The sequence below is a fragment of the Rana temporaria genome, chromosome 9, assembly GCF_905171775.1.
Source record: "Rana temporaria chromosome 9, aRanTem1.1, whole genome shotgun sequence".
NCBI classification, from domain to species: domain Eukaryota; kingdom Metazoa; phylum Chordata; class Amphibia; order Anura; family Ranidae; genus Rana; species Rana temporaria.
In genome coordinates this window covers 4837494-4851724 of record NC_053497.1, presented here as the reverse complement: position 1 = coordinate 4851724, position 14231 = coordinate 4837494, and the positions used below count along the sequence as shown (strand labels likewise).

The 14231-nt window shown below is 48.5% G+C and overlaps 1 protein-coding gene across 2 annotated transcripts in view; it reads right to left on the bottom strand.

The window, feature by feature from the left end:
• Window positions 1-14231, bottom strand: part of LOC120913038 (synaptophysin) — a 69812-nt gene that overhangs the window by 3149 nt on the left and 52432 nt on the right. For both annotated transcript variants that reach the window (XM_040322713.1, XM_040322712.1), the window contains exons 5-6: window positions 6913-7104; window positions 2932-3259 (exon numbers count right to left, since the gene is read on the bottom strand). In XM_040322713.1, the coding sequence (XP_040178647.1) occupies window positions 2936-3259; window positions 6913-7104 (516 nt within the window). In that variant the 3' untranslated portion in view covers window positions 2932-2935. The remainder of the gene's footprint in view (window positions 1-2931; window positions 3260-6912; window positions 7105-14231) is intronic.

The following is a 14231-nucleotide window of genomic DNA, read 5'->3' as shown; positions in this document are numbered from 1 at the left end:
GAGTGGACATGTTGGGTAAAGAGTGGAAGAGAAGGGTGGACATGTTGGGTAAAGAGTGGAAGAGAAAGGTGGATATGTTGGGTAAAGAGTGGAAGAGAATGGTGGACATGTTGGGTGAAGAGTGGAAGAGCATGGTGGACATGTTGGGTGAAGAGTGGAAGAGAAGGGTGGACATGTTGGGTGAAGAGTGGAAGAGAAGGGTGGACATGTTGGGTGAAGAGTGGAAGAGAAGGGTGGACATGTTGGGTAAAGAGTGGAAGAGAAGGGTGGACATGTTGGGTAAAGAGTGGAAGAGAATGGTGGACATGTTGGGTGAAGAGTGGAAGAGAAGGGTGGACATGTTGGGTGAAGAAGGGCAGAGAAGGGTGGAAGGTTGATGAAGGTGAGGTCATAATTGGGTGGGGAGGAGGCAGAAAGGAAGGCGAGGAGTTTGAAGGGAGAAGAGTATACAGGTGCAGGAGAGCATATCAGTGGACGGTTTGGGTGGAGATGGTGGACAACGTGTATAAAGAAATTAGGGTGGAAGGACAAAGGGGAGGTTGGAAAGCAGACGAGGCAATATGGACACAGAAGGGTATGTAGAGAAGGAGGGCAAATGAGTAGGAAAGGCAGATGGAACAAATGAAAGCGCGGGTATCGGGTGGTGATGGATATAATGGAATGGGAGAGATGTGGGAGGGAAGAGAAGTGGGAGAGAAAGAGAAAAAAGTAAGGTACACAGTCTGCGAAAGAATCACAAAAAAATGTATTTATTTTTTAACTTGAGATATTATTACCATCAATTGCCCCCAAAGATGAGGTGTACCCATTGGCCCCCCAACCCAACGTGCCCGCTCCAGTAGGAGTGCCAGCTGTCAGTCTGACAACCAAGGTCTCGGTATTTTCTTCTATGTTAATACAGAGTGTAACACTTTTCAATGAATAAATACATTTTACCCATATTGTTACATTGTATTTGGTTGTTATCAGTTACCATGTAACCCTTTAGCTAACCCTGATTTGCCTTCATTAACTCCTCCCCTTAGCTTGTACCTTTGGGCCTTTTTTTAAATCTTTTGTATACAAACTTTATTTTATGTTTTGTTCATTTTTTTTTTTTTTTTTTTAGCATTGCCTTATAGAACAATGGGGAAAATGTCTAGAAAATTGGAGAACATTTGTAGAAAATGTATAGAATGCCTCAACATCACACATTCGTTGCAAATAATACCCACAATGGGCTAGATTCAGGTAGCTGCGCTTTATGTTACGGCGGCGCAGCGTATCGTATTTACGCTACGCCGCCGCAACTTACAGGAGCAAGTGCAGTATTCACAAAGCACTTGCTCCGTAAGTTGCGGCAGTGTAGCGTAAATGGGGCCGGCGTAAGCGCGCGTAATTCAAATGGGGAAGGGGGGGGGCGTGTTTTATGTAAATGTGTGATGACCTGACGTGATTGACGTGTTTTACGAACGGCGCATGTGCCGTCCGTGTACATATCCCAGTGTGCATTTCTCCCAAGTATGCCACAACAACGTATTGGTTTCGACGTGAACGTAAATTACGTCCAGCCCTATTCGCAAACGACTTACGCAAACGACGTAAAAAATTCAAATTTCGAAGCGGGAACGACGTCCATACTTAACATTGGCTGCGCCTCCTAATAGCAGGAGCAACGTTACCACGAAAACGACTTACGTAAACGACGTAAAAAACTACCGCCGGGCGCACGTACGTTTGTGAATCGACATAACTAGGTAATTTGCATTCTCTACGCCGAAAACAACGGAAGCGCCCCTAGTGGCCAACGTAATATTGCACACAATTATACTCCGCCGCATTCAAGTTATGTCGGCGGAGAAAGCCTATTTTTTGAGCGTATCTGCCTTTGAGAATCGGCGTAACGATACGCCGACGCAGATTTGAAATTATGACGGCGTATCCGGAGATACGCCGCCGTAATAGCTACCTGAATCTACCCCTACCACTGACGTTAGAATTTTTTAGACAATAAAATAATTTTTGGACATCGAAATTGCCCCTAAAACCTGATATATTTATATTTTTATATAATAATTATAATGCAGCACATCGTTTTCATATAACTGGTGTGGCGGTGATCAGGGGACACTGACTGGTAAAAGTATGTGAAAAAATAAATACGTTTTTTTTTTAATTAACATTTTTAATATTTTTTATTATTATTTTTTTTTTTTTTTACCATTTTTTTTTTTTTTTTTACATACAGTGATCAGAGCAATACAGTGTAACCATAGTCACACTGTACTACTCTGGGGAGGTGATCAGGTTTTTTTTTATTTTTATTTTTTATGATTGGTTATATACGTGAATTTTACAGTTATAAGCAACCATTTTTACTCATTCAGTGTTTACTAATGTGATTAGCTGTGATTGGCCCTGTCTGTACCGTGTGATCACTGTGACCAATCACATAGCTCATCACAATAGTAAACAATGGATGGCATGAACCAAAGCCTTTCATTACGTACAATTATCACGAGATCTGCAGTGATTGGCCACAGTGATCACATGGCACCGGCAGCGGGCAGGGATTGTGATCTGCCATCCGGTGGACAAGGCGTGTGACAGATAACGCCAGAGCACATGTGGCTCTTGGGCTGCAGGTTGGACACCAGAGATCTAAGCCAAGGGGGTCTCCAAACTTTCTAAACAAAGGGACAGTTTACTGTCCTTCATTGTTGGAGTCAGTGGTGGAATAATGCCCCATGGGCCGGATAACGGCAAGCAAAGGGCCGCAGTTTGGAAACCACTGACCTAGGCCAACATCAGTCCTTGTCTTGTCACAGCAATTTCTGACTGCCTTTAGTTTTGTGTGCGCCCCGGACGTGTCCCGTCCCCGTGGACCATGTATGACAATGTTGTCTTTCTCGGCGGTGCATGTCTACGTAGCTTACCCTGCAGGGCACTTACCAGCTCACATCTGGTTGGAGAACGAGGTTGGGACACCTTGCTGGGTATACCCGCCTTGGCTGTACCCCTGTTGGTTGTATTCAGGCTGCTGCCCATAGTAGTCAGGCTGGTAACCTCCTGGTTGTTGTGCGTATGAGTCCTGCTGAACATAACCCTGGCCCTGGACCTGGCCCTGGCCCTGGACCTGGCCCTGCCCGTAGGAATCAGGAGCTGGATGCTTCTCCTGGGCTGGTGGTGGGTACTTCATGAATGGAGCCGTCCATCCCGTCTCTTTAAACACGAACCAGATGTTTCCCAGCCAGATTATGCAGTTCAGGAAGCCGAAGGCCTGTAGGGAGGAATTTAAAAATTTGCGTCATCACATGACTGTATGGCTGAGCTGAACTCGGACTCAACGTCCAAAACCTGCACTAAAAATCTGGTAATGAATAATTTGGCCAATCAGTAATAACGTGAAATCTACGGCTACTTACCAAACATACAGTGTCTATAAATATGGGACTTTGTACTTGGCATAAAATACATTTTTTGGCGTTCATTTTGCCGCCGCAAATTAAGGTCGGGGGGCTTTGGGTGCTGACGGGAAAAAAATCGAAAATCCAAAGAAAGGGGGATGCCAGCCTGGGGACCACCGGGTCCCTTAGAGGTCGGGGGGCTTTGGGTGCTAACGAAAAAAAAAAAAAGGGGGGGATGCCATCCGGGGCACTGGGGACCACCGGGCCCCTTAGAGGTTGGGGGCTTTGGGTGCTGACCGAATTTTTTTTTTTTTTAAAAAAGGGGGATGCCATCCGGGGCACTGGTGACCACCGGGCCCCTTAGAGGTCGGGGGGCTTTGGGTGCTGACGAAATAAAAATCAAAAATCAAAAAAAAGGGGGATGCCAGTATGGGGACCACTGGGCCCCTTAGAGGTCGGGGGGCTTTGGGTGCTGACGAAAAAAAAAAAAAGGGGGGGGATGCCATCCGGGGCACTGGGGACCACCGGGCCCCTTAGAGGTTGGGGGCTTTGGGTGCTGACCGAATTTTTATTTTTTTTTTAAAAAGGGGGATGCCATCCGGGGCACTGGAGACCACCGGGCCCCTTAGAGGTCGGGAGGGCTTTGGGTGCTGACGAAAAAAAAATCAAAAATAAAAAAAAAAGGGGGATGCCAGTATGGGGACCACCGGGCCCCTTAGAGGTCGGGGGGCTTTGGGTGCTGACGAAAAAAAAAAAAGTAGGGGTAGCCATCCGGGGCACTGGGGACCACCGGGCCCCTTAGAGGTCGGGAGGGCTTTGGGTGCTGACGAAAAAAAAATTAAAAATTAAAAAAAGGGGGATGCCATCCCGGGGACTGGGGACTACCGGGCCCCTTAGAGGTCGGGGGCTTTGGGTGCTGACCGAAAAAAAACATTTTTTAAAAAAAAGGGGGATGCCATCTGGGGCACTGGGGACCACCGGGCCCCTTAGAGGTCGGGGGGGGGGCTTTGGGCGCTGACGAAAAAAAAGGGGGGATGCCATCCGGGGCACTGGGGACCACCGGGCCCCTTAGAGGGCGGGGGGGCTTTGGGTGCTGATGAAAAAAAAAAGAAAAAAGGGGGATGCCATCCGGGGCACTGGGGACCACCGGGCCCCTTAGAGGTCGGGGGGGCTTTGGGTGCTGATGAAAAAAAAAAAAAAGGGGGGGATGCCATCCGGGGCATTTGGGACCACCGGGCCCCTTAGATGTCGGGGGGGGGGGGCTTTGGGTGCTGATGAAAATAACAATATAAAAAAAAACAAATGATGCCACCGGGCCCCTTAGATGTCGGGGGGGGGGGGGGCTTTGGGTGCTGACGAAAATAAAAATATAAAAAAAAACAAAGGATGCCACCGGGCCCCTTAGATGGTGGGGGGGGGGGCTTTGGGTGCTGACGAAAATAAAAATATAAAAAAAAACAAAGGATACCACCGGGCCCCTTAGAGGTTGGGGGGGGGGGCTTTGGGTGCTGACGAAAAAAAAAAGGGGGATGCCATCCAGGGGCCCTTACAGGTGTATTGCTTGTACCCCCCTGATGGCGGCCCTGCCTGTTGGGTTATACTGCCACCTACAGGAGGATCTGGGCTGGCACTGGTGCAGCTGCCTGTAAAATACATTTAACCAAACTGAGACCTCATCGTAACCCATTCCATTCATTAACCACTTCCCTACCGGGCCTATTCTGGCACTTCTCTCCTTCATGTAAAAATCATAATTTTTTTTTGCTAGAAAATTTCTCAGAACCCCCCAAACATTATATATATGTTTTTTTTTTTAGCAGACACCCTAGGGAACAAAATGGCGGCCATTGCAACTTTTTATATAGCATGGTATTTGCACAATAATTTTTCAAACGCCTTTTTTTTGGAAAATTCGGTTCCATGAATTAAAAAATAACAAAACAGTAAAGTTGGCCCAATTATTTTTTTTGTATAATGTGAAGGATGAAGTTACGCCGAGTAAATAGATACCAAACATGTCACGCTTTAAAATTAATCACACTCATGGAATGGCGCCAAACTTCGGTTTTTAAAAAATCCCCATAGGCGATGCTTTTTTTTTTTTTTTTACAGGTTACCAGTTTAGAGATACAGAGGAGGTATAGAGCTAGAATTATTGCTCCCGCTCTAACGCACGCGGCGACACCTCACATGTGTGGTCTGAACGGCGTTTACATATGTGGGCGGGACTTACGTGCGGGTTCGCTTCTGAGCGCGAGCTACTGGGGACAGGGGCGTTTACATTTTTTTTTATTATTATTTTATTTTTTATTTTACCTAATATTTTTTATTTTTACACTTTTATTATTTTTTTTTTTTTTATTACTTTTATTCCTATTTCAAGGAATGTAAACATCCCTTGTAATAGGAATAGTGTGTGACAGGTCCTCTTTATGGAGAGAGGCGGGGTCAATAAGACCTTACACTCCCACCACATCTCTCCTCCAGGCTGGAAAGCATGAGATCGGGGGGAAAAAAATTCACAGATTTAATGCTTTCAGCCGCGATTGCGACTTTGATTACGTCCGGGGGCCTCCGACGGTCATAGAGATGACTGGAGACCATCTGGTCACCCGAAATCTCTATCCTCCTCATCCGGCGGCGGCAGATTCGTTTCTCCTGGTCTCCAATGGCACGGGAGAGCCTGGAGAAGCACCGGATGGCAGCAGGAGGGGGGGGGAACGTCCCCTCCAGCCGCCTATAAGAACGATCAAGCGGCGGAACCGCCGCTATCATTGTTCTTATGGTGCGCAGAATCGCCGACTGAAAAGAAGGAGATCTGAATGATGCCTGTAGCTGCCCCCATCATTCAGATATTCCCCCCCCCCCCCTAAAGTCCACGACGCCATATGACGGCCTACGGTAGGGAAGTGGTTAATGACCGAACGCTGCTGCTTGGGGGCTGCCCCCACCTGACCAAGAAGAGCCTGAACTGAGGAACAACGATGTCTCCAGTGGTGAGGTCCATTGTCTGCAGCAGGGGGATGCACCAGGTACCAGCACTTTGGGGGGGTTATTCTTGGGCCCTCCCGAATCCACTTATCAACTATTTGGGGGCTCAAGGGGCAGCTGTTTGGGGCCCCATAACAGTGACTGGGCCCGGGGCAGCTTCCCCTTTTGCCCCTGTGTTAAAGACGGCCCCCAGCCGGCCCCGCCCCTCGTTAGGTCTCTTCTCCTGGCATTGTACAAATTCAGCTATACTGCTGCAATACACACAATGGCCACAAGATGGCGCCACAACCTCATACAGCAAAAAATGTTTTAGTGCGCACAAACATGATACAATTCCCAATTTTTATAACAATATTTATGTTATATATATATATATATTACATATAAGGCTTGACATGTTTGCTATCTATTTACTCGATGGTAGCAATAAAAATAAAAATGAGGTTGCATCGAGTAAATAGATATCAAACATGTCATATGTAACATATATTCATACAACACATACAACAAGGGTATGAATGAATTGCCAACTCACCACGGAGGTGTTCAGCCCGGACATGACAGGATCCCGCTCTTCCTGGCACTTGTTCTCCGGGTTCTCGCAGGCCGGGATCTGCTCGATGATCAGCTCGGGATCTGTGGCCATCTTAATGTCGGACAAACCCTTGGCCCATGCGCTGGAGCAGACCAGCCACATGAAGGTAAAGACGGCCGTCACAATGCAGTCCTGCAGGGGAAGAGAGGGAGGGACAATGAGAAGAAGGCTCTGGGGTTCACCGGGCCCACGGGGGGGGGGGAGGGTCACAAGGTGGCACAAGATCTTCTGGGAGATGCTGGAATCACGGGGAACACTGGGGGTCACTAGATGACACAGGTTGCTCTAGGGGGGGCATTGGAGTCAGAAGGTGACTCAAGATCCTCTTGAGTATACTGGACTGATAGGGTTGCACTGGGGTCACTACATAACACAGGATGCTCGGGGGAACATTGGAACCATGAAGTACATAGGGGTTCACTGGAGTCATTGGGCACACAGGGGATCATTTGGAATCAATAGATGACACACTGGAGAATCTCCAACCACCTGAAGAACTCCTAACCTCCCACAGTGCCTCCCAAAATGCAGAACTTCCCATAGCGGTCCACCATGCCCCTTAACTTCCCATAGCGGTCCACCATGCCCCTTAACTTCCCATAGCGGTCCACCATGCCTCTTAACTTCCCATGGCGGTCCACCATGCCCCTCAACTTCCCATAGCGGTCCACCATGCCTCTTAACTTCCCATGGCGGTCCACAGTGCTCCTCAGCTTCCCATATCAGTCCACCATGCCCCTCAACTTCCCATAGCGGACCACCATGTCCCTCAACTTACCATATCAGTCCACCATGCCCCTTAACTTCCCATAGCGGTCCACCATGACCCTCAAATTCCCATAGCGGACCACCATGTCCCTCAACTTACCATATCAGTCCACCATGCCCCTCAACTTACCATATCAGTCCACCATGCCCCTCAATCTCCCATAGCGGTCCACCGTGCCCCTCAACTTCCCATAGCGGACCACCATGTCCCTCAACTTACCATATCAATCCACCATGCCCCTCAACTTCCCATAGCGGTCCACCATGACGCTCAAATTCCCATAGCGGACCCCAATGCCCCTCAACTTCCCATAGCGGTCCACCATGACCCTCAAATTCCCATAGCGGTCCACCATGACCCTCAAATTCCCATAGCGGACCACCATGTCCCTCAACTTCCCATAACGGTCCACCATGACCCTCAAATTCCCATAGCAGACCCCAATGCCCCTCAACTTCCCATAGCGGTCCACCATGACCCTCAAATTCCCATAGCGGTCCACCATGACCCTCAAATTCCCATAGCGGACCACCATGTCCCTCAACTTACCATATCAGTCCACCCTGCCCCTCAACTTCCCATAGCGGACCACCATGCCCCTCAACTTACCACATCAGTCCACCCTGCCCCTCAACTTCCAATAGCGTACCACCATGTCCCTCAACTTACCATATCAGTCCACCATGCCCCTCAACTTACCATATCAGTCCACCATGCCCCTCAATCCCCCATAGCGGTCCACCGTACCCCTCAACTTCCCATAGCGGACCACCATGTCCCTCAACTTACCATATCAGTCCACCGTGCCCCTCAACTTCCCATAGCGGTCCACCATGCCCCTCAACTTCCCATAGCGGACCACCATGTCCCTCAACTTACCGTATCAGTCCACCATGCCCCTCAACTTCCCATAGCGGTCCACTGTGCCCCTCAAATTCCCATAGCGGTCCACTGTCCCCCTCAACTTCTTTTTTTTAATATTTACATTTTTTTTCTTTATTTTATCAAAAATAGAGGAAGAAATGTCAACAAATATATTGCCACGTCTATCATTTATATAACAGAGAAATAAAAACTCTTTACACCCATCTTTTCCTTCTGTCCTAGTACATTTAAATCTCCTTACATTCTATCTTGATTACGCCTATACATTTGACTTAGATTCTTTGTATCTTTCTTTCGTGGTTACCCTGTACTTTGGATATTAAATCATATCCTCTCATTGTTTCTCCCTATTTATTTCCTTCCCATTCCAACCCTTTTCACACCTCTCCTCCCTCCTCCCCCCTCCCGGGGGAAAAAAAACCCACAAGATGGAGGTATTTAATCTCCTTATTCCTCCATGTGCAGGGATGTACTTCTCTTGACAATAATAACATTCTTATTGGATGACCTCACACATCTGAGGTTCCATCCAATAATCTCTTCCCCTCCTCCGAGTACATAAACAAGTCCCAGCATCTCCATGTATGGTCATATCGATCTTTCTTATTTCGGGATGAAAGGACTAGGTCTTCCATAGCCTCTATCTCCCTTACTCTATGAAGCCACATTGTAATTGAGGGAGATCTGGAATCTCTCCAATGCAGGGTAATCCCGGCTGCATTAATCATATGACATAGTATCGATCTTTTAGAAGTCTGAACCGGGATTTCCGAGCAGTGGAGAAGAAAGAAGGCCGGGTCATCTAATATCTGGATATCTGTAACCTTCCATATGATTCTCTGGATCTCCACCCAGTATTGTCTCACTTTTTTACATGCCCAAAATACGTGTAGCAATGTCCCTCGCTCTTTGCCACATCTCCAGCATTTGTCTGAGGTCTCTTTTGAAAACTTATGAAGTCGTACTGGTGTATAGTACCATTGCATCAGAAGTTTATAATTCGCTTCCTGAGTCCGTGTACAGACTGAGGAATTTAGGGTTAGAAACTTCTAATAGCAGTCCACCGTGGCCCTTAACTTTCCAAAGCAGTCAAATGGGCCCTTCAACTTCCCATAGTGGTCCATCCTGCCCCTCAACCTTCCATAGCGGTCCACCGTGCCCCTCAACCTTCCATAGCGGTCCACCGTGCCCCTCAACTTCCCATAGTGGTCCACCGTGCCCCTAAATTTCCCATAGCTGTTCACCGTGCCCCTCTACTTCAGATAGCGGTCCACCTTGCCCCTTAACTTTCCATAGCGGTCCACCGTGCCCCTTAACTTTCCATAGCGGTCCACCGTGCCTCTCAACGCCCAATAGCAGTTCATCGTGCCCCTCAACTTCCGATAGCGGTCCACATTGCCCCTCAACTTCCGATAGTGGTCTACCGTGCCCCTCAACTTCCCATAGCGGTCCACCATGCCCCTTAACTTCCCAAAGCAGTTGAATGAGCCCTTCAACTTCCCATAGTGGTCCATCATGCCCCTAAACCTTCCATAGCGGTCCACCATGTCCCTCAACTTCCCATATCAGTCCACCGTGCCCCTAAATTTCCCATAGCCGTTTACCATGCCCCTTGCGATAGCCGCCCACCTTGCCCCTTAACTTCCCATAGCGGTCCATCGTGCCTCTCAACGTCCAATAGCAGTTCACCGTGCCCCTCAACATTCGATAGTGGTCTACCGTGCCCCTCAACTTCCCATAGCGGTTCACTGTGCCCCTTAACTTCCAATAGTGGTTCACCGTGCCCCTCAACGTCCAATAGCAGTTCACCGCACCCCTTAACTTCCAATAGCAATTCACCATAGCGCTCAACTTCCCATAGTGGTCCACCATGCCCCTCAACATCCCATAGCGGCCCACTGTGCCCCTCAACTTCCCATAGCGGTCCACTGTGCCCCTCAACTTCCCATAGCGGTCCACCATGCCCCTCAACTTACGATAGTGGTTCACTGTGCCCCTCAACTTCCCATAGAGCTTGACAATTTGAAGCCATGTCAGTCAGGAAACTTGATCAAGGGAGCTTTTTCCTATCTTGACGTTGGCCAGCATGCCACAAAGGAAACCCACCCCCCAGATCCCAGAGGAGGTGAATGTGACAGATATTATGCATATTACCCAGGGAAAAAAAATGCAAGTGATGTGCTTCTCCCTGATATAGCAATACTTTGTTACCGGGGTCTGACTTTCCTGGATTTCCCATAGCTGTTCACCGTGCCCCTTCCGATAGCGTCCATCTTGCCCTTCAACTTCCGATAGCAGTCCACCTTGCCCCTTAACTTCCCATAGCGGTCCACCGTGCCTCTCAACATCCAATAGCAGTTCACCTTGCCCCTCAACTTTCGATAGTGGTCTACCGTGCCCCTCAACTTCCCATAGCGGTCCACTGTGCCCCTTAACTTCCGATAGTGGTTCACCGTGGCCCTCAACGTCCAATAGCAGTTCACCGCGCCCCTTAACTTCCAATAGCAGTTCACCGTGCCGCTCAACTTCCCATAGTGGTCCACCATGCCCCTTAACATCCCATAGCGGCCCACCGTGCCGCTCATCTTCCGATAGCGGTCCACCGTGCCCCTCAACTTCCCATAGCGGTCCACCGTGCCCCTCAATTTACAATAGTGGTTCACTGTGCCCCTCAACTTCCGATAGTGGTCCACTGTGCCCCTCAACTTCCCATAGAGCTTGACAATTTGAAGCCATGTCAGTCAGGAGACTTGATCGAGGGAGCTTTTTCCTGACTTGACGTTGGCCAGCATGCCACAAAGGAGACCCACCCCCCAGTTCCCAGAGGAGGTGAATGTGACAGATATTATGCATATTATCCAGGAAAAAAAATGCAAGTGATGTGCTTCTCCCTGATATAGCAATACTTTGTTACCGGGGTCTGACTTTCCTGGATTTCCTGGCTAACTCTTGTCAATTGATTTATAATGAGCCTCAGTAGCTCCAGTAAGCGGAAAATTGGGTTGGGACTGGTGCTGGGTCTGAAACAATCTTACTGATAGTGTACCCCTGTGACATAAGTATGGCTACTCCCAGGGCCATAGGTGCCCACCAAACCCATTGAGGGACCTCGGTTTAAAAATTTAAGTTTAGTGTCACTTAGTGCTCCATATTCCAGCATCTGGGTTTTGGCTATTGCATTCTCCTTGTTTTTGTCCACCTGCAAGGTGATTGATGTGGTCAGTCACCTGTTATAAGCAAGCCAGACGCTCACTCCCATGCTTGTGATAGTGTGTATTGTTCCTGATCAAACTCCCTGTCTGTCTGTCTGCCCGGCTCTGCTAGATTGGATTTCCCTGTGTATAATCTTGGACCGGATTTTGGACTATTTCCTGAACTCAGCCTGCCCTTTTACCTAATCTGCCATAGAACCACGCTACCTGTCTGCTTATCGCAAGTACCTGTTTGCTTTGTTTAGTTTGCCCCTGCACTGGCGTGGTGGCCAGACACTATATCATTGGGGTAGATTCAGTAACATTTGCGTTTTTCTTACGTAGGCGCAGGGCACCATTTTTGCCCTGCGCCCCCGCAAATTTTCTGCGCTACCCTCGATTCACGGAGCAGTAGCTCCGTAAATTGCGTGGGCGCTCTGGCAAAATGCCTGGGCGTAAGGCGCGCAATTTAAATGATCCCGTAGGGGGCGGGAATCATTTAAATTAGGCGCGTTCCCGCGCCGAGCGTAGTGCGCATGCTCCGTCGGGAAACTTTGCGGTAAATGACGTCGCAAGGACGTCATTTGCTTCAAAGTGAACGTGAATGGCGTCCAGCGCCATTCACGATTCACTTACGCAAACAACGTAAATTTCAAATTTCGCGACGCGGGAACGATGGGTATACTTTAGCATTGGCTGCCCCTGCTATAGAAGGGGCAGCCTTACGCAAAAAAACGACGTATGCAAACGACGTAAACTGCGTACGCAGGGCTCGCGTAACGTTGTGAATCGGCGTTAGTATGCAATTTGCATACTATACGCTGACCACAACGGGAACGCCACCTAGCGGCCTGCGTAAGAATGCAGCCTAAGATATGAGGGCATAAGAGCCTTATGCCACGCATATCTTAGGCTGCAGTCGGCGTAACGAGCTCTCTGAATCAGGAGAAGTCGTTACGCCGGGGCAAGTAAGCAATTGCGCTGCGTAACTATGGTTACGCAGGCGCAATTGCTCTTTGAATCTGGGCCAGTGTGTATAAGTCCTGGGGCAACCAAGTACCGGTAGGCCTGCTTGCTTTATGGGAAAGGGGGCTGCTATAGGTGAGGAACACAGTAGCCAGCTATAGTGTCTGACCACCTACATTGGGGTAGACGTGACATGTAGATAAAGGAGAGACCATTCGAATCAAATAGGCCATAAGGTATGGAAAAATTGCCCTTAGAGTCGATAACACACGCATTTCGTAATTCATAAGGTTATTGTGGTTTCTGTCAGATAGTCAATGGCAGCTAAAGACCGCATAGTGAAGTTAGAGGGTAGACCACATACAAGATGGCCAGCGTTTCTAATGTTCCTTGGCTAGTGGTCTCCTGAACCAAGGTAGGAGTGCTCCCCTAACCAAGGAGACCATTCCTATTGACTAGGAGGATGACAGTTGGAGCCTAGCCATGAACTCTGAGTAACACTGAACTGGCTTTTCTGAATAATAAAGGTAAGAGGCATCATGTCTACTGTTGGGCAGGACTATAAATGGAGAGAAGGTCCATGATAAATGGAGAATTCCTTTATTAATATATGTGATATATACACTTCCATGTCCCAGTCTTTCTCCTTCACTAGGACCATGGGGTGCAAACACACTGGGTGCTAAACACCAGGAAGGGGCTCATCCTATGCCTCACTAACCAAACAGATCTTGGAAAGAAGGAGAGTGGCGGCACTTTATGAGATTCAACACTGGCAAGCTTTATTGATCCAGACAAGCAATCACAGAGTCCCCGCATGGGAACCTCCTACCTGACACGTTTCACCCACAGGACCGGGCTTAATTATAGAGGGCCATATTCTCAGTAAAGTTACGATGGAGTATCCCAGGATACTCCATCGTATCTCTCTTTTTTGGCCAGTGTATCTATGCGAGTGATTCTTAGAATCATTTTCGCATAGATACGCTGAAGATCCGACATGTGTAAGTCACTTACACTGTCGGATCTTAAATGTAATTACTCCGCCGGCCGCTAGGTGGCGTTTACGTTTAGGTCTCATTTGTTTATGCAAATGAGCCTGATACGCCGATTCCCGAACGAATTTGCGTTGCGTAACCGCCGCTTACGTAGTTTGCGTAGGCGTAAGGTTACCCCTGCTATATGAGGGGTAACCTTACGCCAGTCCCACGTAGGCCATGTTAAGTATGGCGTCGGGTCCGCGTCGTGTTTTCCCGTCGGGTACGTCGTTTTACTAAGTCGTTCTTGAATACGACTTTACGTCAATGACGCACACGTCGGCGTCATTGACGTTTTACGCCGAGAACTGGAGCATGCGCACTGGGCTATTTTAAGCCCGGCGCATGCGCAGTTCGTTAGAATCGGGGGCGCGCTTAATTTATATAGAAGCCGCCCCCTTGGATTTACGC